The 18,230-nt window shown below is 43.3% G+C and overlaps 2 protein-coding genes across 3 annotated transcripts in view; one reads left to right on the forward strand and one right to left on the reverse strand.

Annotated features, from left to right (window-relative positions):
- LOC119659947 overlaps positions 1-18,230 on the reverse strand; it is a 79,441-nt gene that overhangs the window by 42,109 nt on the left and 19,102 nt on the right. Inside the window, exons 3-4 of one of the 2 annotated variants that reach the window (XM_038068293.1) lie at positions 16,487-16,821; positions 15,806-16,013 (exon numbers count right to left, since the gene is read on the reverse strand). In XM_038068293.1, the coding sequence (XP_037924221.1) occupies positions 15,816-16,013; positions 16,487-16,821 (533 nt within the window). In that variant the 3' untranslated portion in view covers positions 15,806-15,815. Of the gene's footprint in view, positions 1-12,816; positions 14,064-15,805; positions 16,014-16,486; positions 16,822-18,230 lie in introns of those variants that run through there. The other variant, XM_038068292.1, reaches the window with a different exon arrangement.
- LOC119659946 (GATA zinc finger domain-containing protein 15-like) lies at positions 1,049-2,781 on the forward strand. Its single transcript, XM_038068291.1, has one exon. The coding sequence runs from the start codon at positions 1,221-1,223 to the stop codon at positions 2,127-2,129; it is 909 nt and encodes a 302-aa protein (XP_037924219.1). The 5' UTR covers positions 1,049-1,220; the 3' UTR covers positions 2,130-2,781.

Here is an 18,230-nt window from a genome sequence, read left to right on the forward strand (position 1 = left end):
TTGACAGACTTGATTAGTTGCTTTCAATAAGGATAGATAATTGCTATACAATGATATCTATCCTAAGCTCTTCCTGTGTCGATTAGACCAACGGCAGACTGCTGCTGATTGTAGCTTCCGCAGATTGTTGCGGAGTTAGGAATCCTCGAAAAAGGTTTTAAATTTTTAATAAAATTTATATTTCAAAAGTAACTTATATAGCTCTTCTTATTTCACGTGGATAATTTCACGATGTCGACTTCACTTCCCTACATGGCGATCCTGCCTATTATGGACCAAAAAGAAGTTGGTAATTCCACATCATGGACGACACCATCAACATATTAATCGAAGACGACTTTCAAAAAGAAGTCGACCGTATATTCAATCGGATGATCAAGATAGCAGAGGAATACAAGCCAGAAAGTATCAAACAGCAAGGGACAGCACCACCACCATATGTAGCGACCCCGAAGGATGAATTAAAACATATAGGACCGAAGAAATTAACAATTCCGGAGCTAAAGGCGCGAACTGAAGCGAAGAAGGAAGCAGAGGAGCGACATCGACAAAAATTTAAGAAGACAAGAGGAGGTAAACGGCAGAAATTAAGAAAGGAAAAAGCAGAGTACTACAAGCTAGCGACTATCGCAACGGGGAGCCAGAAGAACGAGTTTATAAAGAAAGCTAAGGAGATAACAGAACAACTGCGACTACTTAAGCAGAACGCTAAACATGGGCAATTGCAGCTCGGCAACCAACAACAGCCTCGTGACTGAATATCGTCCGGCAATCACGACATCAGGATGTTTCGTCATCATAATTTTTTTCGTATATTTATATAATAGGCACCATTCGAATTACGTTAGGAAGGTAGTTAATAGAAATAATGTATAACCACAGAACAATTTTTTTTAAAATTTAACTTTTCTTTCACAATAAATAACGTTCAATACAACATATTATTCACAAAAATAATTTTTCATGGGCGATTTGGAGACTCTAAAAAGATTATTGAGTAACTTACAAAGAGATATATCAAACGCAAAAAAAGTGCGGGTAGAGGTTACAAACGTGACACTGTCCTTTCAAAATTACAAAACTTAGAACAGATAAAGGATCAAGCCTCGAGCATAATCCAGAACACTACTGATAGTAAAACCTTGAGCTTATCGACATCTTTTAAACAAGCGTACAATACCTTTAAAGAACTTCTTGAAATACAATTGATAGAATCAAATATGAGTGACTTCGATATTACAACCGCCGTCAAAGTAATACCAACTTTCGATGGTAAATATGAAGATCTCCATACGTTCACAAAAATGCTAGAATTTTTAAACGAGACATTAAACGAACCAGGGAAAAAACAGTTATTAGATTTTGTCATAAATGTCAAGTTAACAGACACAGCTCGCTTAGCTGTAGGTACTAATGTACCCACTAATATGGCAAGCTTTGTAAAATTGTTAAAACAAAAATTTGTAAGCTCGAACGCAATCCAGAGCATCCAAACAACACTGAATTCAGTATCCCAGAACAAATCTTCACTGACTAATTATCGGGACAAAATACTACACCTTACAAGTGAGTTGAGTCACCTACAAGTTGCCGAATTGGGTGAAACGGTGACAGAGGCAGAAAAGAATTTGATTACAAAACTAAATGGGCGACAAGCTCTTACAACTTTCCTTACCGGATTAAACCCTGAGATAAGAGATACCGTTTTCTCTTCAAGACCGAAAGACATGACTGAGGCCGCAAATTACGCATTAGAGTTAGAGAAACGAGATTCAGGAAATCGGGCTAGTGTTTTTCAAGTGAATAGTTCAGGTAGAAATTTTCAAAACAGAAATACAAACCGCGGAAATTTCTATTCTTCAAATAACTCATTTAACAATAGAATAGACTATCGACCCAATAATAGCTACAGATCTAATAACTATAATCAACAACCGTGGCGGAATCGTGACCAAAGTTTCAGCGCTAGACATAACAGCAATACCCAAAGTAGACCCAGTAATCGTGGTAGGAATAGAGGTAATTTCAACCAGAATCGCAATAACCCCAGAGATAATAGGAACAACTACAGAGTAAATATAATTCAGAACCAGGGAAACGGGACACCCTCCGACGAGGAACAAGATTAGAAAATAAAGATAGAATCCTTACCGGAAACCATGTATACAACTTATCGAACAATAATTCAATTTCGAGTTATATAAAACTTTATTGCAAGGATTTGGGCCAAGATTTAACTTTTCTAATAGATACAGGGGCAGATATTTCGCTATGCAAAAAACTAACAATTAGTTCAGACAGAATAGATGATAAGGAAAAATGCAAGTTAAATGGCATCACTAAAGAGTCAGTAGAATCTTCGGGCACCACAGAACTTACTTTACGTATAGGTGAAAAATTTGATAGAAATAGATTTCATATAGTAGGAGATAACTTTCCAATAAAAACAGATGGAATAATAGGGCGAGATATTTTAGAGAAATACATATGTCGAAATGTGACGAGGTAACAATTCCTATGAACACCAAACCGTTAACAAGTTCTTACGTTAACATAGCAGCTAGAGCTGAGGTAATAATACCAATAGATCTGGTAAGAGAAGAAGACAGTTTGATTCTAAGTAAGGAAATTCGGAGAGGCGTTTTTGTAGGCAACACCATAATTCCAGCCAAAGGTGTTTGTCAGGTAAAAATACTAAATACAAATGATAGACCGGTAAAACTCAAACATTTCGATGCTGAGATAAAACCACTAAAGGACTATCGAATATTAGAAGCAACATCACAAGGTCCAGACCGTTTAAAGAGACTTTTAGATGGGATAAGAACAGACGTGAAAGATAAGAAAGCGAGGGATAGTCTTATGAAGATCATAGCAGAATATCAGGATGTTTTTCACTTTGAAGGAGAAAAACTTACCGTAAATAATTTCTATAAACAAAAAATTGCAACTACGGATGATGTGCCAGTCTACACAAAAAACTATAAATTACCACACGCACAGCTTAATGAGATTGAAGAACAGGTCAAACAATTATCCGATAGTAACATTATCGAACCTTCGGTAAGCCCATACAACTCTCCATTATTAATTGTACCAAAAAAGGGCACTGATGACAAAAAACACTGGAGACTAGTAGTAGATTATCGCAGATTGAACAACAAAATCGTAAGCGATAAATTTCCGTTAACAAGGCTAGAGGATGTATTAGACAAGATAGGTAGGGCCAAATACTTTTCAACTTTGGATATGACGAGTTCATTCCACCAAATAGAATTGGAAAAAAGTTCTAGACCACTCACCGCATTTTCAACTGGTACAGGTCATTTTCAGTTTAAACGTCTACCTTTCGGCCTCAAAATTTCATCAAATAGCTTTCAACGAATGTGAACGATAGCACTAACTGGGTTAGGATCAGAAGCTTTTCTTTATGTTGACGACATTATAGTTTTCGGATGTAGTATCAATCATCATAATGAAAATCTAATAAAAGTTCTACAGAGGTTACGCAAATACAACCTGAAGTTGAACGCCAGCAAATGCCAGTTTTTAAAATCAGAAGTCGTATACTTAGGGCACCTTATCACGGACAAAGGGATACGAACCGATCCTACAAAAAACGAAACCATTCGAAATTATCCCATACCCAAGAACGCAGATGAAGTGCGTAGATTCGTTGCATTCTGCAATTACTACAGACGCTTCATCCCGGACTTCGCGGGAATAGCGAAAGAACTAAATGCTCTCTTAAAAAAGAATGCTACTTTTACCTGGACAGGGGCATGTGAGACTGCTTTCAATACATTGAAGCAGAAGCTTATCCAACCACCGATACTGCAATACCCAGATTTCGACAGACCCTTTATATTAACTACAGATGCATCAAATTATGCATTGGGCGCTGTACTTTCGCAGGGCGAAATAGGCAATGACTTACCAATTTCTTATGCCAGTAAGTCTTTGGGAAAACATGACCTAAACAAACCTGTTATCGAGAAAGAGTTACTTGCCATACATTGGGGTATCAACTTTTTCCGACCATACCTGTACGGTAGGAAATTTATTGTAGTAACTGACCACAGACCGTTAACATCACTCTTTTCACACAAAAATCCATCTTCCAAACTGACGAGAATCAGATTAGACCTTTCAGATTACGACTTTGACATTGTTTTCAAGCAGGGGAAAATGAACACAAATGCAGACGCACTCTCAAGAATTGAATTAAACTCAGACATATTGAAGAAGATGACTCCAGTAGAGAATGACACTACTGTAAAGAAAACTTTGGCGACTACAAGGGGTATGTCAGCTAAGAGAAAGCTTGACAATATTGTAAAAAACGTGCACGAGGACGCAAAAGCAGATCATCCTAAGAAGCCTGATCAACTTCATATTTGGGATTGTTCTTCGATATCAGACGTCAGAGATATATTAAAATTGAAATTCATTTTGAATGAATCAAGTAAGAATAAAATTATGCGCACCACAGAGGGAATAAGTGTATATCGTAACAATAAAACTAATAAGAAATCCGTTTCGATTAGTGACAAACTATATTCAACAACACTTTCCACAGATACCAAATCGGTTAATAATAACGATAATTCTGATATGATGTACGCATCTATCATGAAGAAGTTATTGATAACAGCGGTTCACAAGCTAGCACTTTCGAACACAGATGATATTTTCCAGGTATATTTCCAGGTCCATAGACGATTACGCGAAAGAGCTCAAGATTAGACTACAGTATTCTTTAGATAAAGCTCGAAAAATCATAGAAATGACAAAAATTAAAAGAATAAATGACAATAACAAAACAAGCCCAACAAATGTGAATATAGGAGACTTAGTCTTATTAAGAAATGAAGAAAGAAAAAAGAACCAATCACCTTATTTAGGACCATATAAAGTAAAAAGTGTAGATAATGTAAACTTGAATATAGAAATTAACGGAGTAGAAAAAACCGTACATAAGAATAGAGTAAAGAAATTTTAAAATAGAACATAAATTAAACAAAAAAAAAATAAAAAATAATAATAATAAATTTTAGTAAATCAGTGAACACTGTTACCTTAGGTAACAGGATATTCCCGGTAGTGACGACAGACCACCGAGGAGAAGTGCCAGCAAATATGGACATACCTGTTTTCGACATGGATGACACTTTATGTAACATTCTAGACGGGGCTCTAAATTATTCACACCCTCTGAGGGAGGCGTTTGAGGCGTACACTCTACCGTATTTCCCGAAAGGAATTAACTGGCTGGAGATTAACTCGTTAAGTGTGGCTTTGACTGTCAGGTGGTATCAGAAGGTGGAGGGCATCAAGGAAGGCGAGGGGCCTTTAACATATGTGGGTGCGCCAAAGTATGTTTTAGAAAAATTAGGGCTACAGCCACGAGAGGGTATACGTAATACATCATACCCCGAATACGGAGGACGATCAACAGTGAACGGCCTGGACCAGCGCTTTATTCAAAGGATGAAGGCCCGAGAATCGTGTGCGATAGTGTTGGGAAACTGGGGTAACATGGCGAGTATAGCAGTGGCTAGTGGATTCGCAACGTTCGACACAAGGAATGTGGAGGATAAAAAAGCTACCAAAGCGCGATGTTACAGCGGGGGAGTGGACAGGATTACGAGAGGTGGCTTCCTAAGGAAAGGGTTCGAGATATTCAAACGAGCAGCAGCATATACCGAACGAATAGCGTTTCCTGCTGCAGTACCTAACGCTATGCGATATTGGGCCTCAATAATTAGGGGCCATGGGGATGCGGGTTTCACAGCTGAGTGGTTCGCTCATATGTTTATTAGAGTCCATGTTACGTGGAATTGGAACATGAATGTGATGAGCCATACAGGGGGAGTCGCTACTCTTACCGGCACGCGAGGACCTTCTTCATGGGGAAGGAGTATCCTGAATACAGAATGGTGCGAATTCACAATGAGCGGACGCACCAGTGATGAGAAAGATGTATACGTACTGGACGACACTCAGGCGAGATGGACGTACAATTCATACTGCCAGATCGGGCAGGGTGAGGATGTGTGGCATCTCGAACAGGCACTTTCAAGGTTGGACCTTACCCGAAAAGATCCAAGTTGGGGGTTTAAGTACCAAACACATCCTAGGTACGAGCCTTTAGAAGGATATGTGTTCATTGTCGATTATAGCGACGGAGGAGTGATGGCCCGTGGCCATGGGTGGATGGAAGAAGGGAGTGCGAACCCTGACCCCGACCGCACTGCCACCGCCACCACAGCGGACAATTAAGTCATTTGCTAAATTAAGTGATTTCGTGCATACATTGTTACAACAAATTAATTTAAATATTATAAATATAAAAAAAAAAAGGGAAAATCAATAAAATTAAAGCCGCTGCAAGAGACGGCGTTGAGGTGTTTCGAATCGCGGGTTCTCTGTTTTCCCGGTGTTTTTGGTCTGCGCTGGAGAGCGTCCGCTTCGGTCGTCGTTTTTCTCGGTTCGTGCGTGCATTTGTGGGTACGGCCTGCCGTGTCTGTGTAAATTTCACCGCGTTTCAGTATAAACTCACCGCGTCTGCATCACAATCTCGTACTTCTCGGTAGGAAAAATGTCGTTTGAAAATAAAGACGCGGCAGGCCCATCGGATCCACAAGTGACCGCCCTCGCCGTACGCGTTCCTCCGTTTTGGCGTCGAAACCCCGAGCTGTGGTTCGTGCATTTGGAAGCACAGTTCCAAATGTCCGGCATCACATCGGACGCGACCCGTTTCAACTACGCGGTGGTCGGTCTGGACGAAGAGTCCATACTTCTGGTGTCCGACGTAGTGAAGTCGGCATCGTATGCTCAGCTCAAGAGCGAGTTGATCAGGCGCCTGTCGGCAAGCGAGTCGGCAAAATTAGACCACTTGCTGGCGGGTTTAACGTTGGGCGATCGAACTCCCAGCCAATTGCTTCGTGAAATGAGGCAATTGGGTGGGAGCAAGATCGGCGACGACCTGATCAAGTCGCTCTGGCTGCGTCGGCTCCCGGAGGGCACCCAGGCGATCCTAGCCTGCGTCTCCGGTTCCTTGGAGGAACTGGCAGCAACGGCCGATCAAGTACAGGAGGTGTACGTTCGCCCAACCATAGCGGCCGTTCAACCACCGTCGGATGAGGTCGGCGACTTACGGCGCGAGATCGCGGCCTTAACTGCCAGCGTGGCCGAGATGCGGGCGACGTTGGACGCTCAGCGTTCGAGTGCCAGGCCGCGAGCTCGCTCACGGTCTGCCACACGAAAAGGGCGTTCGGGTAGCAGGTCGTCAAGACAGCCTGCGGACCAGGGTATTTGCTGGTATCATCGTAACTTCGGAGATAAAGCGACAAGATGTACGCTACCTTGCAAATTCGCGCCTACCACAAAAAACTAGGTCCGCGGTGGGTCTTGGCGACGGCCACCCAGAGCGCAGCGCCACGTCGCCTAACTATTTTCGACCCCCTCAGCAGGCGCAACTACCTCGTCGATACGGGTGCGGAGGTTTCGGTTCTTCCCGTACCCCAGCATCATCGACTATATCCACAACCCCTCAAACTGGCGGCAGCAAATTCCTCCCGCATCAATACATACGGGTACAGGCAAGTGGACGTGAGTCTTGGCTTGCGTAGGACGTTTCCGTGGCGTTTCATCCTGGCGGATGTCAGCTTCCCCATATTAGGCGCAGACTTCTTGTGTCACTATGGGTTGCTGGTGGACTTGCAACATAAGTCCCTTATAGACCCCACAACCAAACTAAATTCGTCGGGCCAAATGGTATCTCACGCTGACAATAACCTTTCCGTTCTTTTGGAAGACATCTCCGACTCTCGTGTTCGGACACTCCTCCAAAAGTTCAGCCAGATAACTACCGAATGTAGTCTCTCGAAACCAGTAAAGCACAATGTGCAGCACCACATAAATACTACTGGTTCCCCGATTTTCTCAAAGGTGCGTCCTCTACCACCCCAGAAACTGGCTATCGCGCGGAAAGAATTTGAACAACTTGTTCAACAGGGTATCTGCAGGCCCTCAAACAGCTGTTGGTCTTCCCCTTTACATATGGTCCCTAAGCCAAATGGCGAATGGCGTCCCTGTGGGGATTACAGAAGGCTAAACGCACAGACTGTTCCTGACCGATATCCAATTCCACTCATCCACGACTTTGCGCATCACCTCGCGAATTGCCGCATCTTTTCGACCTTGGACTTAGCCAAGGCATACCACCAAATCCCAGTAGCTCCTGAAGACATTCCAAAGACGGCAATATGCACACCCTTTGGACTCTTCGAGTTCACCCGAATGACTTTCGGATTGTGCAATGCGGCGCAAACCTTTCAAAGGTTCATTCACTCAGTCCTGCGAAACCTCGATTTCTGTTTCGTCTATTTGGATGATGTTTTGGTCGCTTCTTCTACTGAGTCTGAGCACTTAGCCCATCTCGAGTGCATTTTTCAACGTCTCCTTGAGGCCGGTTTAGTCTTAAACGTTGAGAAGTGCAAATTCCTTCAAAAACAGGTGAGATTCCTCGGCCACTCCATTTCCTCTGAAGGAATACAGCCCGACCCAGACAAGGTGCAAGCAATCACAAGCTTCCCGCGTCCAAAAACAGTGAGGGAGTTGAGGAGGTTCTTGGGCATGCTAAACTTTTACCGTCGTTTCCTGCCCAAGGCCGCCCATCACCAGTCCGTTTTGAACGCGTACTTGTCTGGCCCCAAAGCAAAAGACACACGAGAGATTGTGTGGTCTGAAGAGGCTGTCTGCGCGTTCAATAAATCCAGACAGCAACTGGCTGATGCTACACTTTTGGCATTTCCTCATCAAGATGCACCCCTAGCCGTTTTTGTTGATGCCTCTGACATCGCAGTAGGTGCTGCCCTTCACCAAAAGGTGGACCAAGTTTGGCAGCCGTTGAGCTTCTTCTCGAAGCAGTTGAATCCCGCTCAACGGAACTACAGCACCTACGATCGCGAACTGCTCGCCGCATACCTGTCCATCAAATACTTCCGTTTCTCCCTAGAAGGCAGGCCGTTCACAGTGTTCACGGACCATAAGCCTCTCACGTTCGCTTTGAAACAGAAGCCCGACAAAGCGTCCCCTCGTCAGCTTCGACACCTGAGCTTCATAAGCCAGTTCACGTCAGACATCCAGCACGTGTCCGGGAAGGACAACATTGTTGCTGACGCTTTGTCTCGTGTCTCCGAAGTCAACATCCTCGCCTCACTCGATTTCTCGGCTATTGCCAAGGCGCAAGAGGATGACGCAGCACTTCAGAGCCTCAAGTCCAACCCCAAATACAAATTTCGGGAGTTGCCCATCTTCGGCTCAAACCTCTCGCTCTGCTGCGAAGACTCGGAAAAGGGACCTCGGCCATACATTCCGGCCACATTTCGCAAGGAAGTGTTCCACGCAGTTCACGACTTGGCGCATCCCGGCATCAGGACAACAAACCGGTTAGTCACCGGAAAATACTTCTGGCCCTCCATGAACAAGGATATCAATTCCTGGGCCAGAGAGTGCATCGCATGCCAGAAGTGTAAAGTCTCCAGGCATGTAAGGAAAGAAGTGGGCTCATTCCCCCGCACTACCAAGCGTTTCCACACCATACACCTCGACATAATAGGGCCTTTGCGAGACTCGCACGGTTACAAGTATTGCCTCACAATCATCGACAGGTTCACGCGGTGGCCTGAGGCAATACCTCTGAAGGACATTACGGCGCAATCTTGTGCCGAAGCCCTCTGCCGAGAGTGGATACCTCGCTTTGGCGTTCCTGCAGTGATCATCACTGACCAGGGAATGCAATTTGAGTCCACCCTTTTCTCCGAGTTAGGCAAACTCCTGGGTTTTAAACGCCAGCGGACTACTGCATACCACCCGCAGTCCAATGGGATGCTAGAACGTTGGCACCGGACGCTGAAAGCCGCCATTATGGCACGCGACGACCCGTCCTGGACTCAAGTCTTGCCTCTCGTCCTTCTCGGCCTTCGTACAACCCGCCGAGAGGAATTTGCTGCCAGCCCCGCGGAGCTGGTTTACGGGGAGAACCCAAGACTCCCAAGCGATCCGGTCTTCGACAAGAGATCGGGTCTCACGGAGTCGGGGTTGGTGCGTCTGCTGAGGGACAATCTCCGACGCATCAAAGCGCCACCACCCACTCGACACTCGTCCATACCTGCTTGTTCGCCCAAGGAACTGGACACATGCACGCACGTGCTGATCAGGACGGATGCCGTCCGGAAGCCGCTGCAGCCTCCATATGAGGGCCCGTACCGCGTTCTCAAGCGGGGAGAACATTTCTTCCAGCTCGAGATCGGTGGTCACAAAAAGGCGGTCTCTTTGTCCAGGCTGAAACCCGTGTGCGCCCCGAGGCAACGTCGTGTCCGCTTTGTGGATTAACGGCGAACGAAGTTCGGGGATCCGTCGCCGAAACCCCTAGGTTTCGTCTGGGGGCGGAGTGATGTGGTGCGGCAGGATCTGCAGCATTCGAAATTTATTTCGGATGCTGCGGATGCGGACGGGTAGATGGCGCTGAACGCGGAAACTCTCCACTCACGCGTTTTCAGAACGCACCGGGGGAGTGGAGAGCCAGCGGTAAAAAAATGCCGTTGGTTGGGACAGTAAGGACCGCATGGAAATAAGTCGGTCTCTTCTGATCCAACCGCGGCACGGAACACTTCAGCGCGATCGTGAATTTCAAATATCTCTTTTGCTGTTTCAAAAATACATAAAGTAAAATCGTGAATTAAGTTTTATCTCTTTTGCTGTTTCTTAAATACTAAAATATTATTTCCTTGTGGATTATACCGAAAATAGATTATTTGCTTTCCGTGCATTAATTTAATTAAAACAAATAAAATTGGATAAAGACCAAAGCCCGTGGCCATGGGTGGATGGAAGAAGGGAGTGCGAACCCTGACCCCGACCGGTGGGGTTGGGGTTGTTGTTGTTGTTGGGGCTGTACGCATCAAGGATTTTCGGGCCGAACAACTCAAGACGCTGGTAATTCCGGCAGGAACGGCTGGGGTAATATGCGGACGACAATATGGACCTAGGACTATATTGTACAGGAGTAGCAGAGACTCAGGGGTTACCGGTATACGTCAGCACTATCTTGATAGGCCAATGGGGCTGGATGCTAGCAAGTTGGAGAAGAAGACGGTAAAAGGTGCAGCGGCTGCGGAGGACAAGGGGACCAGCAGCCGCGAAAAAGAACTCACCCAGGAAGAGGAAATAATCAATGCACCAACAATGGATGAAGTGACGATCGTGATATTTGGTGCGACATAATTCTTCATCGCAGAAGTTGTGACGTTCAGGGAATCTCCGAAACTTATCGCTTATAGAACAGATTACAGTATCCGATTTTGTTTTGGCGAGGAGAAGATGGATATCATTTCAACATCAGAATAAAAAATCCACAAACAGACGAGGAAAAGAATAAGAAAGTCAATGCCATGAATTATTATTCGTATCAATTGATGATTCGTCAAGACGCTAAGAACCACATTCTGAAATGACGACAATTGTTGAACCCGAACGATTCCTATATAGGTTAAATATCCGCTTGGGTCGCCAAGCTTATCTTCCATTCACAGTTAATCCCCATGAGAATTATTAAGCCAAACATTGTAAACATGAATCATTTTAATAGAATCATAAACATTATTGAATTTAACAGCATAACAATATTGCAGGTGCATCTGCATAACAGATGCACAAACCAATAGATCATGGGAAAAGTAAACAATGGAGCGAGCATCGTAGGTGTTAAGATAGCATTAAGTATTAGAAATAATTAGTCTAGCTGGAACTGCACTAGTATTAGGATCATAAAGATCAATAAAATATATTTTTTTTAATAACCTCCAGTGTTATTAATTGTAGTTATATTCGATTGAATCAAACCGAGTTGCGTTCTGAAGAGTACATCCATTTACAAGACGCAATCGTTAATGATGGTAACGTGAATCCAGACGAATTGGGAAGAATAGTCATATGAACTATTGTAATGCTTAAGACTGCTTATGGGGATGCTGCCTTAAGTAAAACCAGAGTTTACGATTGGTTTTCACGTTTTAAAAATGGAGAAATGTCTATTGAAGACCAACTTCGTTCAGGACGCCCCTCAACGTCAAGAACTGTTTTCATCAATGCCCTCGTTCGTGAAGACCGTCGTCGAACCATTGATCAACTCTGTGAGATGTTAAGAATGTCATGGAGTTCAATTCAGAGAATTTTATCCGAAGATTTGAACATGAGAAGGATTGCAGCCAGATTTGTCCCGCGCCTCCTCACAGACGAGCAAAGGAAGCGTCGACTTCAGGAATGTTTTGAACTTCAAAATCAGCTCGAAGAGGACCCTAAATTTTTTTCCAAGGTTACTCGTGGTGCTATTGATACGACCCCGAAATAAAGCAGCAATCAAACCAGTGGAAGACAGTTGACTCTCCTCGTCCTAAAAAAGCTCGCCAAGTGAAGTCAAACATCAAGACAACGCTCATTTATTTCTTCGATTGCAGAGGTGTTGTGCACGCCGAGTTCGTTCCCCCGGGTCAAACTGTCAACCAGAAGTTCCACTTGGAGGTTTTGAAAAGATTGGGGGAGAGTATCCGGAAGAAAACTGCAGATCTTTGGGGCGCAGGCGACTAGTTCTTCCATCATGACAACGCGCCGGCCAACACCGCCCTTTCCGTAAAGCAATTTTTGACCAAAAACGTCATCATACCGAATCTCACGAAGGCTTAAAGGACATCTCTATGAGTGAATTTAAAAAATGTTTTGAACAATGGAAGAATCGTTTGGAGAAGTGCGTTGCAATCAAAAGCGAATACATTGAAGGTGATCAAAATTTGCACGAAACGATATTCAAGGAAGTTAGTTTGATTGTTCAGTTGCGGATGGTGACAAATCTATCGTTCTGAAAGTACGAAACGTTGATGTCGAAGTCGATAATCGTTGGGTTGTGCCATATTCACCATTCCTCTCAAAGACCTTCAAAGCACACATGAATGTTGAGTATTGCAATTCAGTGAAGTCGATCAAATACATTTGCAGATATGTCAACAAAGGAATCGACATAGCAGTCTTCGGAGTAGGAAATGTGGCCGAACCGCTCGATGACATCAACCAATACCAACTTGGACGCTACATTAGCAGCGATGAAGCAATATGACGCATGGAGATGATACAATCCATGAACGACATCTAACAGTAGTACATTTGGCAGTGCATCTCGAGAATAAACAGCGCGTGTACTTCACAGCAGATAATGTACGTGCAAGAGCATTGGTTCCACCGGCAACCACTTTAACTGCATTTTACTCATTGTGCCCAGATGATCTTTTTGCAAAGATTCTACTTTATTCTGAGGTACCGGAGTTCATGCATCGGCTAAAAAGTTTCAACGTCTCAAACAGGGTAAAGCAATTGAAGGACCTCCCAATTTGTATTCCAACGACGCATTGGGTCGTCTGTACACTGTTCACCCGAACAATACAGAATGCTTCTATCTGCGATTGCTGTTAATCAATGTACGTGGACCGACATCCTTCAAAGATTTAAGAACAGTCAACGGTCAACTGTGCGCCACTTATCGCCAAGCTTGTCAGGAACTAAATCTTCTTGAGAATGATGCACATTTGGACACGGCACTCGCTGATGCATCGAATACTGCTCGACCACAGTAAATACGCACCTGCTTCCCATCTAATCTAAAAGATCTTTGGGAAAAATACAAGAACTACATGAGTGAAGATATTTTACGTCGTTTGCGCGTTGCGAATCAAAATCCGAACTTTCAATTCACATCAAACGTGTATAATGAGGCATTGATTTTGATTGAAGACATATATTTGGCAATCGCTAACAAATTCGGAATGCCTGCTCCGAACGACCTTTTCGAACGTAATTTGCAACGAGAAACACACTTTGATTCTGACGAACTGCGGGCATTTGTTCAGGCAAATCTTGCATTATCTGGAATTGCGGCAACTGTTTTGGATGGTGGCCGTTGAATTTGCAAAACACTGAGGCATCAACATGCAACATCAGCAAAAACTCTGGAATAGACAAAGAACTTGAAACGTGTCAAATTATCATATGGGATGAATGTACAATGTCTCACAAGAAAGCATGGGAAGCGCTTGATCGTACACTGTGAGATTTTAGAGGAAACTATCGTCTGTGGCGCACTCATTTTATTGTCTGGTGATTTTCGACAAACACTGCCGGTTATACCACGTTCAACACCCCCTTTATGGCGGCATTTACAGAAATTGACTTTGAAAATCAACATGCCTGCCTTGTCCAAAAATGGAATGATCGCCTCATGCAACAGTCTCAGATTGAATCTAAACAAAACTGAATTTTTGACGACCGATCCCTATGAAACAGGCACAATCACTGTGAGCGGCAGTGATCTGCCCAGAACTGAGCGATTTAAATACCTCGGGTCAACACCATCAGCCATCAGAGAACTGCGTTATGAAATTGCCTCATGCATTAACGCCACCTGGATGAATTGACGTTCCACAACTAGTTTTCTTTGTGATCGACGTATCAACGAACGTCTCAAATCCAAAATTTACCGCAATATCGTCCATCTTATCGCCCTTTATGGTTCTGAGTGTTGGCCGAATATAAAAAACAATGAACGGCGTCTTGCGGTAATTGAGACAAAGATGTTGCGTTTAACTAGTGGCGTGACATGTTCTGATCACATCCGAAATGAAGATATCCGCGATCGCTATGGGGTTGCACCGATCGTGAAAAAATTGCGCGAGAAGCGTCTTCGATGGTATGGTCACGCAATTCACGCTAACGAGAATTCACTTGCCAAGATTGGTCTGAACATCGAAGTCGATAGTGAACGACCAAAAGGCAGGCCGAAACAACGGTGGCTTGATACGCTAGATGGGGATTTAAAAGGAAATGCAGAGTACAGTAAGCCTTTGTGCTGGGCGAACTGCACGGATATAATTCGGGTTTTCGGGAATACAAGATCGACCGTATACAGCATTTATCGAAGTACAAGACTCAAGAACAGTGCGAAGAAAGTTCAAGCTACACATGAAAGAACGCTCCTCGAGGATCCCGGAAGCCATAAAAGGGATTCAAGAGCTGATTTTAGAGGATCCAGGGTGTTCTATTTGAAAAATGGCGACAATTGTGGGTGTGAAGGGTACGATAATACGTATAATTGTCAAAGAAGACCTCCGATACCATTACTACACGATAAAGATAAGGCAGATGCTGTCTGAGGATGCCAAAATGAAGCAAGAGACTCGCTGTCACTTGTCTATCTCTCTCTCCTTGAAAAATGAAGCAGCGGGACGAATCGGTTTTTCCCCGACCAAAAAAAGTTTCACTGATAATGCGAAAATTAATCACAGAAATAATCGGTGGTTTGTTCGCGACCCAGAGGATGTTCCTGCTGTAGCTAGAACTCAATTTCCGGCCAGTGTTCACGTACTAAATGCCAGTCAGACGCGCTATCAGCTAGGCAAATGTGCGGCATGCCCCACGGACACGCCATCGGCTGGAAAGTACGCGAGCAGCCACGAGACCGGTGGGAAAGTAGAACTCAGCGCAGTCGAGTAGAAGCTCCTAAGAAAAGTTGAATTGACAGCTATTGCATGTTGTCGTGGTTATCAGTGTCAAAATTGATTTTTTAGAGTAATACTCTGCTAGCATAATATTTGGTGTGTCGCCAAGAGTAAAGATTCAACAATACCCAATCGAAAGCTTTCTACGGATGAAAATATTTGAAAAGGTTTTGTTTAATAAAAGAAATACTTCTTACCATATTTGAGTCAGCGCTGCATATCAAAAACTGCATGTAAAAACTGGAGCTGCACGTCTGCTGAATTTACTCGTTGAAAGAAAGCACTTGTTTGCCACCATAATTGCACTAAAATTTTAAATTTCATCACACGCATAGCATATATGCATACTTGATCACATTGAATTCGCACACATCCCCATTTGATATCGAAATTGGTAGCCTGAATCTAATATGCATTCATAAGTATAAGATAAAATCTTTTATATCCCATTTTGTATCCTCATTCTTGTACTATATAAACAGCATTACAAACTTTTATATCTCAAGATCATCATTATTAAAGATGTACAACTCTTTGACGGAAATTTACTCCAAATAAAGTAAAAAAAAACTATCTAATAGCTTTCTCTAGTATAAATAAAAAATCATCAATAAACCTATTATTTTTAAAAATGATCTTAGCCAATATTGTCATAATCCTATGCGCTCTTCAATAATAAATATTGACTTAACTAGGCTCACGATTAGAAATCGATCGAGGTTCATCACTTTTGTTTGCTTAGTTTCACCATTTCTAAGTTAAAATATTTTGTTTTGTCGCTTCTCTAAAACATTACGGACTAAACTCCCACATTTCTTATGTAATCATTATACATAGATCCTTTAAATATTTTAAGTCGTGTTCATTGATTCGCTTACCGGTTGCGTACTGCTTGAGCAAGATGACGATGTGGAGGCAACATTTGGATCTGATCCTGCATCCATTGACGATGATCCTGCTGAGGATGACGAGTTCGAAACACTCGAAGTCGATGGCGTATCACTTGTGGTTAAAGCACTCAATCTTAATGGTAGATCAGCTGTCGTTGTTGTTGTGCAATTGTATCCTAATATATCGGGTAAAGCATTACGTCGGCCGATTCGGCCTGTGTTAAAAAATTCATTATGATAATCGGAATTGGGATTGTCGCCGCCTGGAGCATTTGATGCAGCTGCAGCTTGATTTTCCATTACGGCAGCAAGAACACGAAGAACTGCAAGAGAAGGTTCACACTTAAGAATCATGCTTAGAGAAGAATGTGGGGAAGGCATGCAAAATGATGTGAAATAAGTTCAGATAATGAAGCAGGGGAAAATTTTTTCACACCATATATCTAGTAGAATCGAAACCGAATGTTGTATGACATGATTCCATGAGTGACCAAATGATAAAGCACCGAGCGTACTATTGCAATTTATCTTCAGCATGTTATCGATAAGTTCTTAGGAAGCATGGTGGTATGTTAAATGAGTTATCGCCCATACAGCGTTCCGTGTTAATGGTTTATAATACCTACACTATACCCTATTCTTTACAACCTAGACCGTTTTTTACAACGCATTGAAACTCAGTAAACTGACAGGACAGTATACGATTTGAATTTCCTTCCACATTTTGCCTCCACTGTGGACCAATATTCGCGTCAAATTATTTATTTATTTATTTAATGAGGACAATACACAGAAAATAAATTCCTTATTACATATTGTCCTCAGAGAGAGGGGCAAGTGAGCGGCTTATTTTACGCTTAAAACTAGAGAAGGAAATAGAGTCAAAGGACCCAAGCTGTAGAGCGTTGTAGGACTGGCATAGCCTCAGGATCGGAGAGTGGAAGTAAATCTCGAGCTCCGCGAAAGGTACATCAAAAATGTCCGCACTACGTGTGTATGAGACGAGGCGATACGGAAAGTAATATCCGAGTTGGCGGATCAGCCCATCAGACAATTGCAGAATTTGAAAAGAGTACACATATCAAGGAAGATACGGTGTTGCTGTAGGGAGGGGAGATTGAGGGTGCGGAGTCGTGACGGATAATCAACCCGTGGAAGGTTCTTTTTGTAAAACAGAGTCCGGATGAATTTGCGTTGTACAAATTCAAGACCGCGGCAGTCACAAATACGGAAGGGGGACCAGACTACACTGCAATATTCAAGGATGTTTCTGACAAGGGAATTGAAGAGTGTTAAGGAGGGCTGGATTGAGGTAAAGTAGGAGGAGGAACATAGGATAAAACCAGACATTTCGTAAGCTCTATTGATGATGTCAACGAAGTGGGAATTGAAACGAAGTTTGTCGTCGAATATTACACCCAAGGAGGTCAGTAGTGAAAGGGGTTGTCCACTGAGAGAATAGGAAAAGGGTATTGGGGAGGGTTTAAGGGAATAGCACATCCAGTGGCATTTGTTGACATTCAGTGTTAGCTTGTTGACCGAACACCAACGGATTAAATTATCAAGGTTGGATTGTAAGAGAGCACAATCCAACGGAGACGAAACAGAGGCAAACAATTTAAGGTCGTCTGCGTAGATAAATACGAGCAGGTGAGGATGGAGGCGAGGTCATTGATAAAAAAACAGGAAGAGTAGCGGGCCAAGTATAGAGTCCTGGGGAACACTAGAGGAA

Source organism: Hermetia illucens, chromosome 6 (genome assembly GCF_905115235.1).
Source record: "Hermetia illucens chromosome 6, iHerIll2.2.curated.20191125, whole genome shotgun sequence".
Classification (NCBI taxonomy): Eukaryota; Metazoa; Arthropoda; class Insecta; order Diptera; family Stratiomyidae; genus Hermetia; species Hermetia illucens.